The sequence below is a fragment of the Epinephelus moara genome, chromosome 17 (assembly GCF_006386435.1).
Source record: "Epinephelus moara isolate mb chromosome 17, YSFRI_EMoa_1.0, whole genome shotgun sequence".
In the NCBI taxonomy this organism is placed as follows: Eukaryota; Metazoa; Chordata; class Actinopteri; order Perciformes; family Serranidae; genus Epinephelus; species Epinephelus moara.
In genome coordinates, this window is record NC_065522.1 from 23,973,532 (window position 1) to 23,995,154 (window position 21,623).

At 43.0% G+C, this 21,623-nt stretch overlaps 1 protein-coding gene across 7 annotated transcripts in view; it reads left to right on the forward strand.

Moving 5' to 3' along the window:
* The window catches only part of chd3 (chromodomain helicase DNA binding protein 3), a 68,800-nt gene that overhangs the window by 19,201 nt on the left and 27,976 nt on the right, over nt 1–21,623 (forward strand). For 4 of the 7 annotated variants that reach the window (XM_050067649.1, XM_050067647.1, XM_050067651.1 and 1 more), the window contains exons 14-35: nt 499–690; nt 772–972; nt 1,263–1,400; nt 3,641–3,762; nt 3,877–4,050; nt 4,450–4,591; nt 4,835–4,966; nt 5,672–5,789; nt 6,110–6,234; nt 6,320–6,551; nt 6,778–6,962; nt 9,453–9,630; nt 9,912–9,998; nt 12,239–12,324; nt 12,790–12,923; nt 13,010–13,154; nt 15,873–16,035; nt 16,148–16,314; nt 17,609–17,807; nt 17,934–18,047; nt 18,136–18,267; nt 20,315–20,423. In XM_050067649.1, the coding sequence (XP_049923606.1) occupies nt 499–690; nt 772–972; nt 1,263–1,400; nt 3,641–3,762; nt 3,877–4,050; nt 4,450–4,591; nt 4,835–4,966; nt 5,672–5,789; nt 6,110–6,234; nt 6,320–6,551; nt 6,778–6,962; nt 9,453–9,630; nt 9,912–9,998; nt 12,239–12,324; nt 12,790–12,923; nt 13,010–13,154; nt 15,873–16,035; nt 16,148–16,314; nt 17,609–17,807; nt 17,934–18,047; nt 18,136–18,267; nt 20,315–20,423 (3,275 nt within the window). Of the gene's footprint in view, nt 1–498; nt 691–771; nt 973–1,262; nt 1,401–3,640; nt 3,763–3,876; nt 4,051–4,449; nt 4,592–4,834; nt 4,967–5,671; nt 5,790–6,109; nt 6,235–6,319; nt 6,552–6,777; nt 6,963–9,452; nt 9,631–9,911; nt 9,999–12,238; nt 12,325–12,789; nt 12,924–13,009; nt 13,155–15,872; nt 16,036–16,147; nt 16,315–17,608; nt 17,808–17,933; nt 18,048–18,135; nt 18,268–20,162; nt 20,265–20,314; nt 20,424–21,623 lie in introns of those variants that run through there. The other 3 variants (XM_050067650.1, XM_050067653.1, XM_050067652.1) reach the window with 2 other exon arrangements.

Consider the following 21,623-nt stretch of genomic DNA (forward strand, 5'->3'; position numbering starts at 1 on the left):
ACATGTAGCAGTGCGCTTGGAGCCAGAGAATGACTGCGTATAGCGACAATTTCTACTGTCTAAACTCAAGTGGACATATTTCAGCAGAAATATCATCCGAAATTGGGGGAAAATTAACAACATCAGCGACCAAGATTACATGTTTGCCCTGAAGTTAGCATGTAGCTACATGTAGCAGTATATTTGCAGCTGGGGAATGACTGTAATGGTGTATACCATCACTTTTCACTATGAAAGATCACCCATTAAAGCTTCTAAACCAAAACAATGTACACAACCAGACATGTTCCTGCAGGAATATGATGTGAAATTTGGGAGAAGTTAACGACACTGGCAACCAAGATTATGTGTTATCCAGATGTTAGCATGTAGCTACATGTAGCAGAGTGATTAATTTAAACACTTGCGGTAACCTGTCTGGAGCAGATGACCATATGAGTTAAATATAAAATGAACTGTGTCCCAATAAGGTCTCACCTCTGTGCTCTCTCCTTCCAGCCTACGATAAAATACGAGGAACAGCCCGACTTTGTAACATCGACAGGTGGGACGCTGCACCTGTACCAGCTGGAGGGTCTGAACTGGCTCCGGTTTTCCTGGGCTCAGGGCACAGACACCATCCTGGCAGACGAGATGGGCCTCGGCAAGACCATCCAGACCATCGTCTTCCTCTACTCACTCTTCAAAGAGGTACAGGAGCCCCTTGGTCCTACTGTTGTCTCGTTTCACTGAAAAGACTGTATGAATTGTTCTTCCTCTTCCGTCCCCCAGGGCCACACTAAGGGTCCGTTCCTGGTCAGTGCTCCGCTCTCCACCATCATCAACTGGGAGAGGGAGTTTGAGATGTGGGCGCCCGACTTCTACGTGGTGACGTACACAGGAGACAAGGACAGCCGAGCCATCATCAGAGAGAACGAGTTCTCCTTCGACGACACGGCCGTCAAAGGAGGGAAGAAGGCTTTCAAACTGAGGGTGAGGAGGGAGAGGGCCAAAATCTTAAAATTAAATATGAGGATGATAGATGATGACAAGGAAAGTCATGAAGTAATTACTTGATCTAATCATGTTATTGTTTTTAAAGATCCTTGATAGGTCTTGGAAAAATGTAACTCAAAACTCTCATTATTTATTAGTTGTTTTTGAGTGACAAGTCGAAAAATTAGCTATTAGCAAATTTAAACCCGTTACCATAAACATTAACAACCATAATGATATTAAAAAAACACATATATTAAAATCCTTTCTCTTTTGTCTCCCTGCAGAGAGAGGCTCCCATCAAATTCCACGTGCTGCTGACCTCCTACGAGTTGGTGACCATCGACCAGACGGCGCTCAAGTCCATCGACTGGGCCTGTCTGGTGGTGGACGAGGCCCACCGCCTCAAGAACAATCAGTCCAAGGTACTGGAGCTAATGTGTGTCAATGTTAATATAAACCCTACTAAATCAGAGGTTCCCAAGTGGTGGGTTGCGGTCCAAAAGTGGGTCAAAGGTCCATTCTGAATGGACTGCAAGTGACTCGCAAACGTGTCAAGTTTGAAAAAACAACGCTTTAGTACTGTACTGTAAATTTTCAGCTCAGAGCTTTTATTTTGAAGTACCGTTTTCTGCTATAGAGTGAGTGACTAACAGGCAGCTACTTGACAGAGACAGCAGACATGGCCAATAACATGTATGATGCCGAATATGTTAAACTGGACTGTAGCTGGACCAGTTGGGAACTACTGCACTAAATAGTTTATTACATTTTTGATAAAAAGGCCTCACATTTTTAAAGGATTGTGACCCTTACATGTACTGAGAGGGAGATCGTGCAAAAATGCTGGTCAGTAGGGCTGACAACTTCCTCGTGGTTGGTTGCTATGCTCTTGTTGGACCAAATTCTCATTGGTAAAAGAGTTGTGTGGTTCATTTCGCGCATGTGTTTTTTTCCCAGCTGAAAACACCCAGCACTTGTCAGGAAATGCCCAGCTGGGAGAGCTAGAGCACATTGGAGGCGTAGCATTTTTGTTGAGACAATTTGGTTGCATCTGGTTGCTATGAAACGGAATATCCGCGGAAGTAAAAATGTAGGTACAAGATAGAGTACTTGCTTTGGATTAGGGCTGCCCTTGACTAAAAATTTTCCTCGTCGACCAATAGTCGTCATTTAAGACCATTAGTCGACTAGTTGCCTGCACGTTTACGATATTAACGTAATTATTAAATGATATAATTTGACTTGAAGGTGTGAGAAAGAATAGTATCAGTAACATTGTTAACACTGTGCTACATTACAGAGAAATACAAAACCGTACTAATGAACCTTCATTAATATAGGCCTATATTTTATCTACAAGTGCACGTCACACACTGAGCGAGCCGCCTGTTAATGACGCTGTGGGCTAATGGGCATGTAGCTACTTCCATGTTTCAGATGATACGTCATGTTTGTAGTCGACCAATGAAGATGAGTTTACATATCACCTTGGGTTCGTCCTTCACCTTCTCAAAATGATCCCACACTTTGGATTTCCTGCCCGACATGTTATTAACTAGCCTGTGGAATAACCGCACTTCCTGTGTCTGTCCTTTCAAATTAAATTCCCACATGGTCCAGTCATATAGGTTTTGGTGCAGCTCCTTACAGAGTTTCACGTTTGTTAGTTATTTTCTTTTTCTTCAACTAAGCGACCAATGAAATCTTGCCAACTACTAACCTTTCTGGTCGACAAACATTTGCTCGACTATTGGGGAGGATGGACCCGCTAATCTGTGTGGGTTCAGTATTAATTTATGCTCTATTGTTGTCGTTCTGTGCTTGTACATTTATGATGTGACGGTTGGTCTTTGTTGTATTTGTCCTGCCCCTCCATTGTAATTAGACAGCTGGGTAAAAAGTGACAGTGACAAGTGCAGTGTTTAACCGGAAGTTGGACGTTTTAAAACTCGTCGACCAGAAAAAAAAAAAGCCAAACGTGCAGTGCTAAGTGCTAAAAAGATGCTCAGCACCCCGTCATGCTGCTGGTGATTGTAGCATAGTGTAAATATGCGGCGCTCCCAGTGCAAAGAATTATCAAATATGCTGGCCTCAGGAAATAGCCGCTTTGGTGGAGACACAATGCTGCCAGGTAGAGTACGCTCAGGACACTGTGGTCGATTAAGAAAACCTAGAGATTTCTTTCACCCGTTGACCAATAGATTGGTTGAAATGTAGGTAGAATTTTAGTCAGCCTGAGGCCTGTACTACGACGCCAGGTCGACTCATCCAGGATATGTTTTCATTATCTGGTGACTAACCCTAACATTGGCCGTCTGGATAACAGGTACTACACACTTCTACAAACCTGGTCAAAAGAGAACCAGCTTTGTAGGACTGAAAACCCAGAGTGAACCCTGAAGTTACCTCACTAACTCCAAATGCTGCTCTGTAGTACAGGGCTCTGGAGTCTCTGTGGTTGATGCCAGCCTTACTGGTCAGCACTCTCTGGTGGACAAACCATCAAATGGCAACACTCTTTTTGAATTAACTACAGTATCTTTGACAGGTTTTGGCTTTTTTATAGTGCAAATTCGTCTTACTTTAAAGCTAGAGCTGAATTTTGTTAGACATGTATGTAAAATAACTGCAGATCAGTGAAGGAGTTTTCTTGTCTTTGCAGTTCTTCAGGCGTCTGAACGACTATAAGATCGACCACAAGCTGCTGCTGACGGGAACTCCTCTCCAAAACAACCTGGAGGAGCTGTTTCACCTGCTCAACTTCCTCACACCCAACCGCTTCAAGTACGACTCCTCACACACACACACATATACACACAGGTATACCTAAAACTGTTACATACAAAGAATGTTTGAGGGTATTATCAGTCCTTCACCCAGTTCCATCTCTGTGTACAGTAACCTTGAAGGCTTCCTGGAGGAGTTTGCCGACATTTCCAAGGAGGATCAGATCAAGAAGCTCCACGACCTGTTGGGGCCTCACATGCTGCGGAGGCTGAAGGCAGACGTCTTCAAAAACATGCCCGCCAAGACCGAGCTGATTGTCAGGGTGGAGCTGAGCCCCATGCAGAAGTACGACACACATTCATTGGAGGGTTCAGGGGATGTGGATTTACGCTGATGATGGACATTTTTAGACATGACATGACTCGACAAAACTGGGCATTTTTTAAAGATTAGTTAATTAATTAATTTATTTTTTAAGGCATGAAGGTTGCATTTAACCATTATTTCAACTCTAAACTGTTAAGGTTTAAATGGAGTTGTAGCAATCCGATGTTTTGCAGCACAAAATTAATAACTTCAATTAGCAATATTGAGGTGAGACAATTCCTTAGAAAGTCTTCAGGATGTTTTCATTAAAAATGAAACAATGTAGGGTGGACAGGAGAAAAAGGAAGTTTATCTTAGTCTGTGTGTGCGGCGCTGCGATGATCATGTCCTCATTTGTCTTTATGTTTATAAAAACAGAAAATACTACAAGCTGATTTTGACCAAGAACTTTGAGGCTCTGAACTCGAAAGGCGGAGGGAACCAGGTGTCCCTGCTCAACATCATGATGGACCTGAAGAAGTGCTGCAACCATCCCTACCTCTTCCCCGTCGCCTCCATGGTGAGAACACACACACACACTCTTATCCTTGACAATACCCCCTTTGTAGCCAAAGACAATGCTTTGATAATAAATGCTTTGGATTACTCCTAAATGGCAAAACAGTGACACCTTGTGGTCATTTTCAGTAGTGCTTGTTGTAACATATTTGTATTTTTAAGATGTAGTTTATGGTTAAAGTTACAGTTAAGATGCAGACATGTATTTGTTCCTCATGGCATGTGTGTGTGTGTGTGTTTGTAGGAAGCCCAAAAAACCCCCAACGGTGCTTACGAGGGGTCGGCCCTCACTAAGGCCTCTGGGAAACTGATGCTGTTGCAGAAGATGCTGAGGAAACTGAAAGAGCAGGGGCACCGAGTGCTGGTGTTCTCACAGGTACACACTCACATGGACACACACAAATACAGTATGCTAAGCACAGGCAAGTACACACACCAGATGGACACCTCCCTTCACAGATGTTAAATTACTCCCATGACGCCTCCAGAAGGCTCAGCAGCAGATTGATTCCAGCTGTGCGTGGGTAATCGAGTGTAGATGAAAACACACACAGGTAGGGCTGTAGCAAATATCATTTTTTAAACATTTAAGCTTCTGCTGAGGTTTTCGAATATGAAGTCATCTCTGAAAAAATACAAACTAAATCCTCAAACTCAACAAGGGACATCTTTTAGGCCATTGTCTTTATATGACAGGATTGTGGGTAGTTTAGCTCAGATATTTCTTGACCTCAACGAGTCTCTAGTCATCCAGTCTCTGTCACACACGAGACAACAACAGAGTTCTCTTTATGCATCCATGGTGAGGAGAGGAGCCAGTATGTACAAGCACAGAGCGAGTAGGTGGAAAATGCATTTAACTCTGGGGGCAGCAAGGCTTGACATTGGACTGTGGTGTAAAGTGCTGCAGGGGCGGTGCGTCCAGGAGCACCGACGCACATCTAGCCGTCGCCGGTGTGGGGTTGTACATTGGAAATAATAGGGGCGTGTTTTGTGTTTTGGCCTGAATCTTTACTGGGTTTGAAAATGCAGCATTTAAATTTTGGTTTAGACCAGCTCTCTTTCTTTCTTCCGCTTACAGATGACTAAAATGCTGGATCTACTAGAAGATTTCTTGGACCATGAAGGTTACAAGTATGAAAGAATTGATGGAGGCATCACAGGAGCGCTGAGACAAGAGGCCATCGACCGCTTCAATGGTGAGATACTGGATGATATAACCTTTTTTTGTATTTGTTGAAACGGTTCCTACGTCTACACAATACATGAGACAGTCTGTGGAAAAAAAATCATGTTCCTGTGCCTCCACTTAGTGCTTCTGATGGCATTTGCTAGAATCCTACACGGCAGTATGAAAGAAATCAGAGCTGAGGAGTCTCTAACGCAGCTGTCAATCACATCAATCACTGCTTGTGAACTGCGGTCAAAATAGGCAAACCGTCAAAAACCCTGAGCTATCCCTTGAATGTTACTGGCTGTTTGTATATCTTACACACTCTCTCTGTCTCTCTGCTCGCAGCCCCTGGTGCTTGTCAGTTCTGTTTCCTGCTCTCCACCAGAGCGGGAGGTTTGGGCATCAACTTGGCCACGGCAGACACAGTTGTCATCTTCGACTCTGACTGGAACCCTCACAATGACATACAGGTACTGTAGACTGGCAGTTGCTGAGTGAAATAAGGATTCAGTGCTACAGCTACTTCATGTTTCAGCTGTATCGCTCTCTGCACAGGCGTTCAGTCGAGCCCACCGAATCGGACAGGCCAACAAGGTGATGATCTACCGGTTTGTGACGCGAGCCAGCGTGGAGGAGCGCATCACCCAGGTGGCCAAGAGGAAGATGATGCTGACCCACCTGGTGGTCCGGCCAGGCCTGGGATCCAAAGCTGGCTCCATGACCAAACAGGAACTGGACGACATCCTCAAGTTTGGAACAGAAGAGCTGTTCAAGGATGAAGTAGAAGGTAAAGTGATAGAATATTTCGTCAAGGGATTTTGTTGGATTGATTCTGACAGGGAGGATTTGGCAGGCTTCCTCTCCTGAGTGAAATTATTTTGTCAAACACGCTTAAATGTCTTGACTAATTTGGTCTTATTCTGGTTTTATTGACAACATGCATTTCTTTGTGGAATTTGTCTGGAAGAACAGGACGTATCATTTCCACTTTTAACCCTAACTTTAACTGGCAGGTATGAAGAATAGTTCAGGGGACAAAGTTGAGGACGAGGGCAGCGTGATCCACTATGACAACGTTGCCATTGAGAGGCTGCTGGACCGAAGCCAAGATGCCACAGACGACTCAGACGTCCAGAACATGAACGAGTACCTCAGCTCCTTTAAAGTGGCCCAGTACATGGTCCGAGAGGAGGATAAGGTGAGAGGGAGGAGGTGGAGAGCATGTTACAAATACTGCAACAGATGCTGTTGTTGATAAAAGCCAATTGTAAATGCCTTTGTTTTCTGTGATACTGAGCTGAATATTTGGGGATTTTGGACTGTATATTGGGGTTCTTTTGGAGTTTTTTTTTTACCATGTCTAACTTTGATGGACTGGATGCTGAAAGAGATGGTGCTACTGGACTGGTGACTTTAAGCCCAGTTTCGGTGTGGTACCTTCAGAACCAAAAGTAACCCTTCAGACATGGTACCTAGACTCTAGTGTTTCCACCGCAAACAGTACTCTTTTAATTTTTTTTTCTAAAATTGATGCGTGTTTATAAACACGTATGGCCTCACTTTGCGTCAATCATGTTTGTACTCTGCCTCCAAAACTTTATGCGTTATTACAGTTTTCAGAAAAGGTTCAGTTTGTTGCAATTTTTCTGTCAAAAGCCTTTAGTGACTCGTTTGACCATGAAGCAGTGAAGAGAGCTTACTTTCAGCGGGTCAGACAGCAATATTTCGGTGCATGATAATCAAGGTGGACGTAATAATGGATGAGGACTGCACACAAGACAGAAAGCAAGCAACAGTGTAGAAACAAAGAGGCAGGAGAGCTCAGCCCCTTCAGGTAGCCACAGTGCCAAATGCAAGACTCCTGCAGAGAGTGGCAGCCACCGGGGAGGTAACACTGTAGCATAAACAAGACTTAAAACAAGAGAGACTCAGGCATGCAGTTGCACATTTGAGGGTCTACTTGGAAGTAAACCCTCAAATGTGCAACTCCATGTCTGAGCCTCTCGTATTATAAGTAACTCTGGAGGATGTCGGTGCTATATCGTAGGCAACTGGACTTGCTTGAGTTTCTTGAAGACATCGTTGAACCATCGTTAAACACAGGAGGTGGCCTACGACACCATTTATCATCCACCTACAATGCAGTCTTGGGATCCCTCCCCAGACGACTTTAAAACCAATTCTCACCTGGTCCCACCTGACCCTAACAACACACAAAATGGCCGGGTGGGTCAATGACTCACATTATGACCTTAACGACTCTGAAACTAAGAGCTAACATGTGACCCCAAAGACTCTGTAAAGGGCCGAACATACTCGGGTGGAACGTACGCGGAACGGACTCCGCGGAGGTCCGCGCAGACTCAAAGCGGATGTCCATAAGCCCTGTGCGCGCAAAGCTCAGATTTTACGACCGCGTGGACTCCGCTCCGCGCACCAGTGACTGCTCGGCATGTATTTTTCACATCGCGGGGATTTTTCACAGCCATTTTTACAGGAAACTACAACGCGGAAGTGCGCTTGACTATGAAAGCCCGAATGACTGCGGACATTCCTCGCGAAGTCCGCTCCGCTAATAGTACACCCGAGTATGTTCGGGCCTTAAGGGCCATTTCATAGTTGACGCAAAGGCATGCAGACGCGAACGCATTGGGACGCATCGAGACGCATTGGCCACCATGATGCGTGCTTGCGTCTCAAAATGTGTTGTTAATTTTTTTTGATACGCAACGCAGTGACGCGTGTAATACCATGCATTGCCAGCGGGGGTAATGCAAGCGACGTACTTGAAATTAACCACTTTTTGTTATTCACAGAAGAAGCAGGTATGAAATATGGCGGGTGAGGAGGAAAAACTTTGTGAACTCATACGGGCACACCCCCATTTATATGACAGTTCTAGTGCCCTGCACTCTAATAAAATAGCAGTACTAGCTAGCCTGAATGTACCAGTGACTCTGCTACCCCCTATTGCGCGAGTGACGTACTGCATTTCAAGTATCGCCCGCGTCGCTTGCGTTCAATGTGTTGATTATGAAAGGAAGTGCGTTGCTCGCGTTGCTTGCGTCGCTTGCATGGTTGCGTGCGTCGACTATGAAACGGCCCTAAGGGGTCACACCCACACAGGGTTTAAAGCCTGCGACTCCACACCAGTCCTCAAGAACGGAAGAAGCTTCTTGGATGAGGGGCGAAACGTCTTTAAGAAACCCAAGCAAGTCCAGTTGCCTACGATATAGCACTTATGATAACTCGAGAGGAGAGATGCAAGAATGCAAATCTGGCTTTTAATTTTGTCCTGTATTGCGAATGTTCATAACGATTAGAACAATAAAATGCATCGGACTCAGTGCACCAGGTTTCTGTGTGTTACAGTTTTTGTCGGATTAAAAAAATGCATACAAAAAATTCGGTCTTGGTGTGCAAAGGCCTTTAGAGTGCTATGTCAAACACCCAGCTACATTTGAAGTGTAAATAGTGAAGCTTTTCTCTGTCATGATTTCAATGACTAAGCCCTTTTTTCAGCTCTGCGGAAAATTTTGTAAAGAAAGATTTGACTTAACTTTATATGAGAATGTACGCATGTTGTAGTAATATAACAGATAACCACAATCAGTTATGCTATTTCAGAGACATTAAGTCAGATGACAGAATGACAAATGTCTGCAAATAATTCTCTCTGATGCTCCAGATCGAGGAGATTGAGCGGGAGATCATCAAACAGGAGGAGAACGTGGATCCGGATTACTGGGAGAAACTGTTGCGGCATCATTACGAGCAGCAACAAGAAGACCTGGCGAGCAAGCTGGGCAAAGGCAAGAGGAACCGCAAGCCTGTCAACTACAATGACGCTGCACAGGAAGACCAAGGTAGGGACTGGGTTTGGACCTGGTGCTGGACAAACTCCTGTAAGCTGTGTATATCAAACTGTGGATTTAAAAACAAATCCTCTGTCACATGATCCTATGAATGATTGCTGAAAGTAAGACTGCATTTGTTATTTATCGTCAAGATTTATTACTTACTCTAAGCTTATGATCTTTGTAGAATTAGCAGGACTTTAGATGATGTGTCCTGTGTTTGAGTTACTGCTTGCACAGTGGAGGTGAATGGGCCTGGCCTATTGACAGACCACCATGTGCTGTTTCAGAGTGGCATGCTGACATTTCAGATAACCAGTCCGAGTATTCAGTGGGCTCCGAGGAGGAGGACGAGGACTTTGACGACCGGCCAGAAGGTAAGCAGGAGAAAGAGACATCAACCAGAGCTGCGCTGCTCACGAAACAATGAAAGATGCCTGTTGGAACACACACACACACACACACACACACACACACACAAATTCAGGTCTGTGTTGAATTACAGGTTGAAATTGATTTAGTTGTAACAGTTGCCTGGCAGAGTCCGACATGTTAGATTGCCAAAAATGCAAACAGCCATCCGCCTCCTCCCCCCTGAACCTTCAGACGGTTTGAGGAGAACACTCCAAACATGTCAGAAATTTTGACTCAACGCTAACTGTAAATTACAAGAAATCTGCAAGTCTGCAAAATCCTCCCTCGCCTTACATCTTGTACTTCTCTCAGGGACTTTTCGTTATTTACGAGGTTGTAGCAGGTGGTGCAAAACAGGGAAAGGCATGTCAAATAATTTTTAAAGCACTGGGGAGGGACTCGTGTTTGTTATGTTGGCTTCAGTGAGGGGCATACATCTTTAAATGGCTGTATTTTAAATACCCTCTGAACGTCAAAACCTGCCAGGTTTGAAATTACAAAATTACCTCATTTATCACATCCAGAAATAAAAAAAAAGAAATTATGAAGGCACAATGAAGGCTGCCATCTTAAAAATCTCTTTATTTTACCTCAGGGATTACAACAGTCAACCATTAATCAGTTAACTGCCTGGAATGCAGTACTGACCGATCAAGTACTGCTCTGCGTACTAGCTAACGTTAGCTAGCGGCTCCGCTCATTGATATTGGGGATTACTGCTTGTAACACCATCCCAACTCAACAGTGTGTGAAAACACTGGGCCCACCCTCCTGGTCCCCACACGTCTTCCCAGTTGCTCGATTTTGCCGCACACCCTCTTTAGCATTGTTAGCTCCGTTAGCAGTGTCAGCACGGCTAGTGGTGCTAACAAACTACCTGGAGAGAGACCAGAGGTTGGACCATGGATCATGTACCGCAGCAACGCTGGGCCGTCACTGAGACAATGTTGTTAGCGGTAATTGCTGAATTAGCGCCGCTAGCTAACTCCCACACAACCACCCAGCTGGTGTGCAGTGCAGAGCGACGAAAGCTATGTTAGCTAACCAGTAGAGACCAGAGGGTGGGCTGTGGTCACTATGTTTCCACGTTAACACAGCTAGCTGGCTGTTTGTCAGTGAAGCAAACATAAAATAAAATAAAAGGCAAAATATTTACGTCACAATATATTAAAATTTCACCCTCTCTAAATTGAAAACGCTTCGAAGTGTGGTGCTTAAGTTCACTGAGACAATGGAGTGCCGGACTAAGAGGAAAGGCCTCATGTATTTTACGTTACGGTGGAGAAAATGGTGTGTTTATTTAGTCAATGAGATAGATTCCACATGATTATTGTATGCACCATATATTACACTCTACTTTAAATTAGGAAAATGTGTCATGACTTTGTAAACATGCCATGAGCTCATATTTGTCTTTTTTTCTTTCTTTTTCCCTGTGTACCGCGAAAAATAAAATAAAATACAATAAAATTAATAAAATTAAATTAAATTAAGAATAAAAAAAAAAATTATAAGTACAAAGTTTTTAAATGAAAAAATTCAGTGGTCAGTTACTGGTTAATGGGAGTTGGGCTGTCAAAAACAAAATTAAACAAAACTGACATCACTATTCTCCAAGTCTCATTTAGTATGTCACCAAAAATAAACCATTTACACCTGATCCTATAAAAAAAAAAACCCTCTAAATTCTGCGTTCCTGTCTGCACGACATTAAAAAAAATATACGTTTTCTTTTCAACTCTGAATTTCCTTTTCAACTTTGAACTCAAACTTTCAAACCTTAAAGGGTAAATTTTTAAAATTTAATGTTGTTCCCTGTGTCAAGTTACTGACATTGCGATGTGTGTGCCGGAGTGCGTGTGAGGTGTAGGCTAATTAAATTTAGTTAGTTTCGTGTGGTCGGATGGTTGGTGGTCATGCACCCATATTCTGCTGAAGCGCACACACAGCTTTTGTAGTGATGCAATTTGTAAGGAGGGTTTGCATTCGCTCCACGCTGTTTACTTGTTGAATTGGCTCCAATACCTACATTAAGGCTGAAAAAATCTGGTTATGTATGGTGAAGGGAAAGTCATGTATTTTCACCATCACTCAGGGAGGCTCAAGGACCAAAAGAAATACGGAGTGACAACCTAGCCACCCCCTCTAATAAATAAAGTACCGTCCCTTACCATCCTGTCCTGTCGCCTCCTGTTACCTGCAGGTCGTAGACAGTCACGCCGGCAGTTGAGGAACGAGAAGGATAAACCTCTGCCTCCTCTTCTCGCCAGAGTGGGAGGCAACCTTGAGGTTTGTACAAGTCTGTGGAACGAGCCCTGCTTTCATTTATTCTATTTTTTTATTGTGATGTTACTGGAATCTGTCGGCTTTGTGTTTAAATTGAACTCAGATATTTTTCTAACAGTCTAACGGTCCTAAATGGCAGCAGGGCTATTACATCTCCAACAAGTCCATACGTTCCAAGCTCATTTATCATAATGATAATGGTGGATGTGATTATAATGGCCCGCACTGTTCAAGAGAGGATTCAAGGTTTATTTTAGTGTTATTAGGGAGTCAGACCTCTTCAAAGAAGGCCTTGGAAAGTTTGAAAAATACGTGGATGTCTGCAGGAGAATTAAGTTTTCTCATCCTGACATTTTCATTTAAAGTCTTCCAGAGTAATAGCAATGCACTGATACATTTTCCGCTGCCAGGATAGTGCCAGCTTCACTCTGGAGAAATATACTGTAAGATATACTGTCATTTCCATAGGTGCTGGGCTTCAACACACGCCAGCGAAAGGCTTTCCTGAATGCAGTGATGCGCTGGGGGATGCCGTCTCAGGACGCTTTCTCCTCTCAGTGGCTGGTCAGAGACCTCAGGGGCAAGACTGAGAAGGAGTTCAAGTAAGGACAAACAGTACTGATTGATTCAGATGTAATCTTTCTCAAGTTCTGTCTTTTAATCATATATTTCTCCTCTTCTTTGCCAGAGCTTATGTGTCTCTCTTTATGCGTCACCTGTGCGAGCCAGTGGCTGACGGGGCAGAGACGTTTGCAGATGGCGTGCCGAGAGAGGGCCTGTGTCGCCAGCCAGTCCTCACGCGGATCGGCGTCATGTCTCTCGTCAAGAAGAAGGTCAGAATCAGTGCCGTCAGCAGTAACTTCTGATATCAGAATCAGAAATCAGAATCAGAAATACTTAATTTATCCCTGAGGGGATATTGTGATTTGTTACAGTTGCTCTGATGTAGAGTAGAGAATTATAAGAAGTGAGAATAAGAGTATGAAAAAGAAGTATGTAAATATTAATCAATGAAATTAAATGAAATTAAAATTAAAATGTACATTAAAATAAAAAAAAATAGAATGTGCATTATGCTACAGTGTTTAACACTTGTACTTAAGATATAAAAATATTAAAAATAAAATACATATCGTCACTGTGCTGAGGCTGTAAGTTTGAAATTTAACTACAGTACATACATCAATAGAATAAACAAGAATAGAATAAACGTAAACATAAGAAATATGTACAGTTATGTGCATTATAAAGTTCAATCAACATTAAAACAAACAATGAAAATTACCAACACAGGATTACACACATGCATCATTTCGTGTGAATCTGTCATGTTTAGGAAGGCATTTACGTAGAATCTAATTAGAATCCAGTTCAGGAATGGCGGACTCCGCCACTAACAGTGTACACTGATGTACAGTAGGGCTGCAATTATTCTTATTATTTTCTTTATTGTTCCATTATTGCATCATTTCCTGTGAATCCCCCATATGTAAGAAGGCCATTAGAAAGCAGCATGGGAATGGCGGACTCCGCCACTAACAATTATCACTGATGTACAGTCGGGCTGCAACTCACAATTATTTTCATTATCAATGAATCTGCCAATTATTTACTATATCAATGGATTAATAATTTGGTCTATGAAATGTTTGGAAAAAGTGAAAAATGTCCATCCTAGTTCCTTTAAAGTCAAGACAAACCCAGAGATGTTCAGTTTAATATGATATAAAACAGAGAAAAGCAGGAAATCTTCATATTTGAGAGGCTGAAAACAGCATTTTCTGTAATTTTTACATGAGAAATGACTTAAACTATAAGTTGATTATCAAAACATTTGTCAATCCACTAATTGATTAAATGACTAATTGTTGCAGTTCTCCTAATAATAATAAATAGACAGGCTGAGTGGCAGAATTTACATTATCACAAGTATCAAGTGTAGATATTTCACAGGTAGTGTATACAGATACAGATATTGCACACAAGTGATGATGGTTTTCGTATGCGTGGTCCACTTGGGGCAGTGTTGGTTGTATAGTCTGACAGCAGCAGAAAGGAAGGACCTGTGGTATCTCTCCTTCACACACAGCGAGTGAAGCAGCCTGTGTTGTCCAAGTGTCCTGCATGGGCTGGGTCATGTTGTCCATAAGGGATAGTAGCTTGGTCTCTGTATTCCCTGTCATCCTCCTCTGTGATGACGCCAACAATTGCAGAATCATCAGAGAACTTATGTCGATGGCAACTGGCTGAGTTGTGTGTGAAGTATAGTTCAGTCAGGAACACTTAAGTCAAAGAAAACTTTACTTCCATTTGCAGTATTATATTTGGCGGTATGGCTCTGTTCTGGGGCCCCTCTGGCTTTCCTAGGCCTATGCAAAGAGCCTCTTCCATGCGTCTGTATGTTTTTATGTGTTTTTTATCCTCTTTTATTGCCTTTTTTATTGTATCGGTACCAGAGTACATAATTCGCTCTGTAGTGTGCAGACATGTACTGAGTGAAAATAAATGAACCTTTGAACCTTTGAACCTTTTTTTGTCTACGTGGAAGCATAAGGCAGAGAGAGCACACCTGTCTGCCCTTCCATGCGCCTACATGGAAAGCCTAAGGCAGGGAGAGCAGCATCAAAGACCCCCCGGGATCAGAACAGCAACAGTAGACAGGCCAGAGCAGTTTAAATAGGGCGCCCTGAATGAGATTCGCCAATTGGTTGCATAGAAAGGAATCATGTGATCTGTCAGCTGACTCCCTTCCATCAATCAGCTGCTCCATCAGTTGATTGGGCTGCTTGAGATCACCTGATGTAGCTGGGATGTGAGCTGAGCTTGACATTGTGTCCTGACTGAACTAACGCTATGCTCAATATCTGCAACTTACATATTACAGATTTAAAGCTTAGACTTAGCGTACTCCAGGAATGGACGCCGTTTTATCTCAAATTTGTCGACAGAACCATGAAGTATCAAGTCGAGTTTCTGTAGTTTAAAGTGCTATGTAACATCTCTGAACCATAAAACGGAGAATTATCCTTCAGGCTCAAAACATAATAAAGGTTGCAATTTTGTAATAAGCTCCTCAAAGAGGACTCTTCTGTGGTTCCATCACCCGCCCAAAAACATCTGATAAAGCTTTGAAAATAGACTTCCAGTAGTTCGATAAATTTAGACAGAGCCAGAACGTGTGTGCCAGGGCAGCAGGGAGTTGCCTTTAATTCAGCAAACTACAAAGACAATATCGTCCTCAGGGTCGTAAATTAAATGTCAGAGCTCTTCTTCAAGTGAAGAAATCAACCATAACATCTTCAAAAGATGTTCTGATTACCCTACACCTTCCCTGTGCCAGTTCACTCGAATTTATTCAAATATCTTCGCTCCAGCTTTCAGTCCAACTTGTTGAAACCTGCTGACATCCTGATCTGCTATCTCTGCCAGGGGGAATGTATGATATACTGCCAGGCGAGCGGGGCATGTGGGTGGTGAGTTTAAAGAAGGTGGTATTAGGTAAAGTGAGTGCGTGCCAAGCTTTTTCATTTTGCTGAGTGTTGTGTATCCAGATCCAGGAGTTTGAGCACATCAACGGACGATGGAGTCTTCCAGAGCTCAAGCCCGAGGTCATCGTAGACAAGTCCTCCTCCAGGGCCTCCTCTCCCGCGGTGAAGACCGCCACTCCCACCCCCGAGGCCAGCTATAATAACACACCTTGCACCTCAAAGCCAGGTAAGCAAACAATCACATTTACCAGCAGGGGGCACTCCACGTAAAGGGCACCAGAGACAGCTGAATCTGAGCTACAGTAACACGTGTGTTTGTTTTATGTGTTTATGTGCAGCGACCCCTGCTCCAGCAGACAAGCTGGAGAAGAACGGGAAGGAGGGAGAGAAGGAGGAGGACAAGGAGGAAGGCAGCGAGGCCCCGTCTGACAAAGAGAAAGTGAAGGAGAAAGACAAGAATGAGGGGAAAGAGGTGGACAGCAACAAGGCTGCTGAATCTGAAGAGGTGGGACACTGTCGGTTAAAAAAACACTCTGTTTATTGATTTTAAACATTTAACAAGTTCCCTAAAACATATACTATAAAACATATATGCTCATGAAACCTGACAGTAATAAAGAATAAACAATAATCTACAAATACAATATGCTGTTAATTGTATAAACTGTATGGGCTTTATCTTACACCATCTTCAGACTGACTCAGTTGTCATTTTCACGGCCAGAAACCACATCGTGAAAGTAGCAAGTGTACTTGCACCCATCTGTGCTCCCATGGGCATGTAGGTCTTGAAATTACATGTGGTGAGATGCATTGTTTGAGGCAGCAGAAAAGGACTGAGCCATTGACCAACAAATATCTAATCCAGAGTTAGTGGCGCAGGATTTTCCTGCTATTTATATTGCCATAGAGATGTGTTCAGGGCCGGAGTTTGGTGGAGATTGGACCACTCACTCCAAAGTTATAGCAATTTCCTGTTTCATGGCGAGACATCAAAATTCAACATGACATAGATCTTGTAATAACTTTTGCTCACAAAGTAGTCAACCTCGCACAAACCAATTTTGAAGGCAATCTGATGAAATCTGAAGGAGGAGTTAATTAAAATACAACACATGGGAAACACCAAAAATGACCATGGAATTCAAAGTGGCCGAGATTATCAGATAGTAAGATATGCCCTCATAGGCATTAGGCAGGTGCACAACGCGCATACATTCCCCTTAGTACACACACAGGGATGCGTTGATGGGTGGCGGATGGTGGGTGAAGTAATACAGCATCAATGAGGAAAACACAAACACAATCTCTAAAATGTGAACGTAGCAGAGATCAGAGCAGAGCCACTGTCTGTCTCTCCATTAAAAGAGATGCTGAACAGCAGAACTTCACTGATTATTTCTGAAGCTAAAAGTTTAGTCCTGTTTCCTTGGTCAGGTTTATAACTAGAGTTTTTAGTTTTGGAATGGGAGACGACGATCTGATTGGTTGAATTCATGTACTGCCTAAAACACACCTATGATTAATTAAGGGAATTAACACAATACATTTTGCCCCTTGTGCCTTATTTTTCGCCCAGATTATGCAACGTTTAACTAGGAAAAGTTGAGATAGAGATGCCCTAAATGCATTTCTACCATGCACTTTGGACCATGCTCTTTAGATCACTTACGTAGCGTCCGATAAATGGTGGAATACAAATTAAATACAGCTGATTAAAAGCTGACATTTGGAGACTTTCCCTCACAACAAAGCAGACCAACTCAGTGAGTGACAGCTTATTGTGTTACTCTCCGTAGCTTTCCTCTTCCACAAAAGACACATCACAAAGTTCGTCCCCGAGTCAAAAGACCGAAGGCAAAGACGACGCTGAGCTGAAAGAGGAGGAGAAGAAGGAAACGACTGACGCTCCAGCTGCCACAACAGAGGAGAAAAAAGTCCAGGAGGAGAGTAAAGAGGAGACAAAACAAGAAATGGAGGTCAAAGAGGAGAAAACAGGTAAAAACAATAACACAGAAACCTGATCAGTCGGTTTGATGAAACCTGACACCCACAAACAGATAAAGCAGGATTGTTTGGAGCAAAGCAACAAGCCCTTGCTTCTGTTTTTTTTTCCTGCAAAAGGAGAGAAGCTGGCGGAGGAGAAGGAGAAAGACAAAGAAAAGCGGGAAGAGTCACAAACAGCAGCTGAGACGACAGATGCAAAGGAGAAGACCGAGGTGTCTGACGTGAAGAAAGGTACGCTTCACTCTCTGTGACAGTCTGCTGCCATTAATACATAAGCACTTTTTTTTTTTTTACAAAATATCTTTTTTCTCTGTAACAGAGGAACTCAAAGGTGAAAAGGATGCTGGGAAAGAAGTCAGATTGGTGAAGGAGGACCCACCCAAGGGTAACGGGAGGCCTCCCATTGAGCGACCTCGCTTTATGTTCAACATCGCAGATGGCGGCTTCACCGGTCAGTACTGATTCACCTGCAGTGGCTGTTGAATAGATTCAAGTGTACATACAGTGATGCATTTCAACAACTTTAACCATCTATGTTTACTTTTTTAACATTTATTCTGGTCATTAATGGTCAACTAGCTATGGAAAACCAATCAAAAAGATAATTTTCTTGCAAAACAATTGTCAGGAACAGATTCGTGAAAGGAATGAAGAACAAAACATGAAATGATCCTCAAAATGACCTTTTTTGTCCCAGATACTTCTTTATTTTTACCACCAACTTTTATATGTCGTAGATTCAAGGGTTTACACGTCAGAAACTGGTAATTATGGATGTGACATGAACGTGACAATAACCTTTTGTTAAGGTGAAAGTGATCACAACTGAGAAGGGTGTTTCGTTTTAATGTTCGTTCCTTATTTTGCCGCTTGTTTTTATCTGCTAGCTTAATGTCTCTTATTGACGAGAGTTCGCAAGAGTTCGTTGCTAAAACAGAGACATGTCTAGAACAGAGTTAACTTTCTCCTGATTTTTCTGTCTGATAAAATGCCACTTCAGTGTCAGAAGGGTTGGGGCTTGTGAAAAATGGGCCCAACATTTACTTCAGAATCGGTCCTAATCTGTACTCAAGCTCACTTTTCCTATTGGAACGAATAGACTCAGGACCGCTGCTAGTCTCCCAATGGGGCGGGGCAGTGGCGAAACCCACATGACACAGATACAGGAAGTGAATTTAAATTTGGCCGTCTCAGTTTATCTATGGTCTCTGTCATAGGCTGACTCCAAATGTCCACACTTGCAGACTTGCTGACCTCATGGGCGCGTTCCCAGGAAGTCTGGGAGTGCTAAGGGCTGTCCAAATCCACGATATAACAAGTCCCGATTCACAAATCTTTCTGGTTTTGAACATGTGTAACCTATTTTAGAGAGATGTTTATGTCCAGTCACAAAAAAAGGCTATACATGGGATTTATCTTGTTTTCTGCAGGAACAGATGAGTAGGCACTGTTCCTCAACTTATACGTCATGAATATGACAGGAGAGATAGTTAAATGTTTCCACGTCAGTGAGCACAGTAGTCTCAAGGGCCGTCTATCAGCAGCTTGCCCTCGCAGACTTGACATGATGACGGTGAACTCGTCACAGTACGTACGACTAAATCCACGAGGGCTCAGTCTGCAAGTCCAGAGGGTGGACATTTGGATTCAACCTTAGTTCTTAAACCGTTGTTTCTTCCAACACAAGAGGAACAATGAGTGACGAAAGTGTATGTTGATTGGTTGAAAACGAGTCAATGCCGCACTGGCAAATGCCATTGTTAAAAACCAGCTAGCCGTGTAAACAACAGCCAACACAAACAACAGCTTGTAAAAGAAAACTGAAAGAAAACACGGAGGAATGGACCGACAGGGAAGTCCAAGCTTTACTGAGCATATGCAAAGAGTCAAATACAGCGCAATTTTGACTTCTCGAAGCAAAATAGGTTTCTGTATTCCTATTGGTGGTGCAAATGCAAACAGTAAAAGCTCTTGAAGATATAAAGTTCTCAGGGGAGCTCCCCACTGGGCAGTTCCTCTTTGGGAGACCTGAAGCATCGGTTGATTTGAAGCATCTAATATCGGCTTCTAAAGATTCTAGCTGCAAGATCTTAATAGTGCAATTATGATTTATACTTCAATATGTTCATTAGATATACAAAGATCTCTTTGCATTGCTCAAAACATAAATATCATGCTCTGAGACAGGTTTTTTCTTGAATATAAATCCTGTAGAATCCCTGAGAGATGAGGAGAGAAAGGTGAAAAGGTGAAAATAACTTATTAACTTGTCCAAACAAGTGACTAAGCAGTCTAAACAACATAAAACCCACCGCTAAAACAAAAAACATTCCCCTTGCTTTCCAGAGCTTCGGTACAAAAGCCAAAAATGATCCCCACCTTGATCGCAAACCCAGAAAAGCTCTCTGTGCCGTGGAAACACCTGCAGCCAGGTTTCAGCGAGCTAAGCACTTTGAGACCAGCCTCATTTTAAAGCTTGTGTTGGCTTCACCCCACAGAGCTGCACACTCTCTGGCAGAACGAGGAGCGCGCTGCCATCTCCTCGGGGAAGATGAACGAGATCTGGCACCGTCGACACGACTTCTGGCTGCTGGCTGGAATCGTGATGTATCCTTGACGGCAGTTGCCCGAGCGATGACCCCGGTGTGTTTATTTTTCTATAAGCCGGCAGAAGCCCAGCGTAATAAGTCAACAAGCCAGCCAGAGCTCAGTAAACACCAAACTGTGTCTGCTGGAAGCCAATGTAGTGGGTCATTTAGTTCATGTTGTTCCTTCTATTATGGTAATTAAGGCCATGCAGCAGTCACATAAAACTGTTTTCATTACTCTGCGAGATAATCAAGAGGCCTGCTTGGACTGAAATTAAAGGGGAGGAACTATTTGTTTCAGAAGCCGCCTGAAATTTGGTGCTGAAATAACTGTAATTTTGTATTTTACGAAGATGGAAAATGAATCACCCGCAAAAATCTGTGTTCAGCTTAAAGGAATAGCTCAACACTTTGGGCTTGTTTGCTTTCTTTGCAAAGGTCAGATCGATATCACTTTCATGTCTGTTACTTAATTTGGCACAAAGGCTGGAGGCAGGTGTGAACGGTGAGCTCGGCTCTGTCCAGCATTCAGAAATGCCGACCAGAGATTAGAGTTTTGATTCTCTGCCAGAACCTGAATATCATGAATCATGAATAATCTATGAGCTGTGTTGCCATCAACTTGTCCCAGATCCTTTAATGAGGAGAAGGGGTTGAGCTACGGGCACTTTTAGTGTCAGGCCTGATTTATTGGGCTTGATTATAGCTTTACCAAGGATACATGTCAGCATTTTTACATTTCTGTTTTGAACGTGATACTTTAGGGAGTTCAAGTATCTCTGGGTCTTGTCCACGAGTGAGGATAGAACGGAGCGTGAGATGGATCAACGGTTTGGTGTGGCTTCTGCATTTACGCGGGGGCTGCGCCGGACTGTCTAGGTGAAGAAGGAGCTTAGCCGGAACGCAAAGGTTTCGATTTACCGGTCCATCTATGGTCATGAGCTGCTGGCTATAATTTCAAATTTAATGGACAGTTAGAGTTGTATAAGTCTCCTCACCTAAATCTGGTGAAGAATGTAAATAAGCATTTCCCTAAATCCTGAAATGTTTGTTTTTTGAAGAATGAAGCTAAGCTAAGCTAAACTTAGCATAAAGACTGGTTGGAACGGGAAACAGCTAGCTTGACTCTGACCAAGGTTTAAAAACTTTGGTCAACCTAAACTTTCTGAAGCTCACTAATTAACATTTTGTATCTCATTTTTTTAATTCATACAAAAAT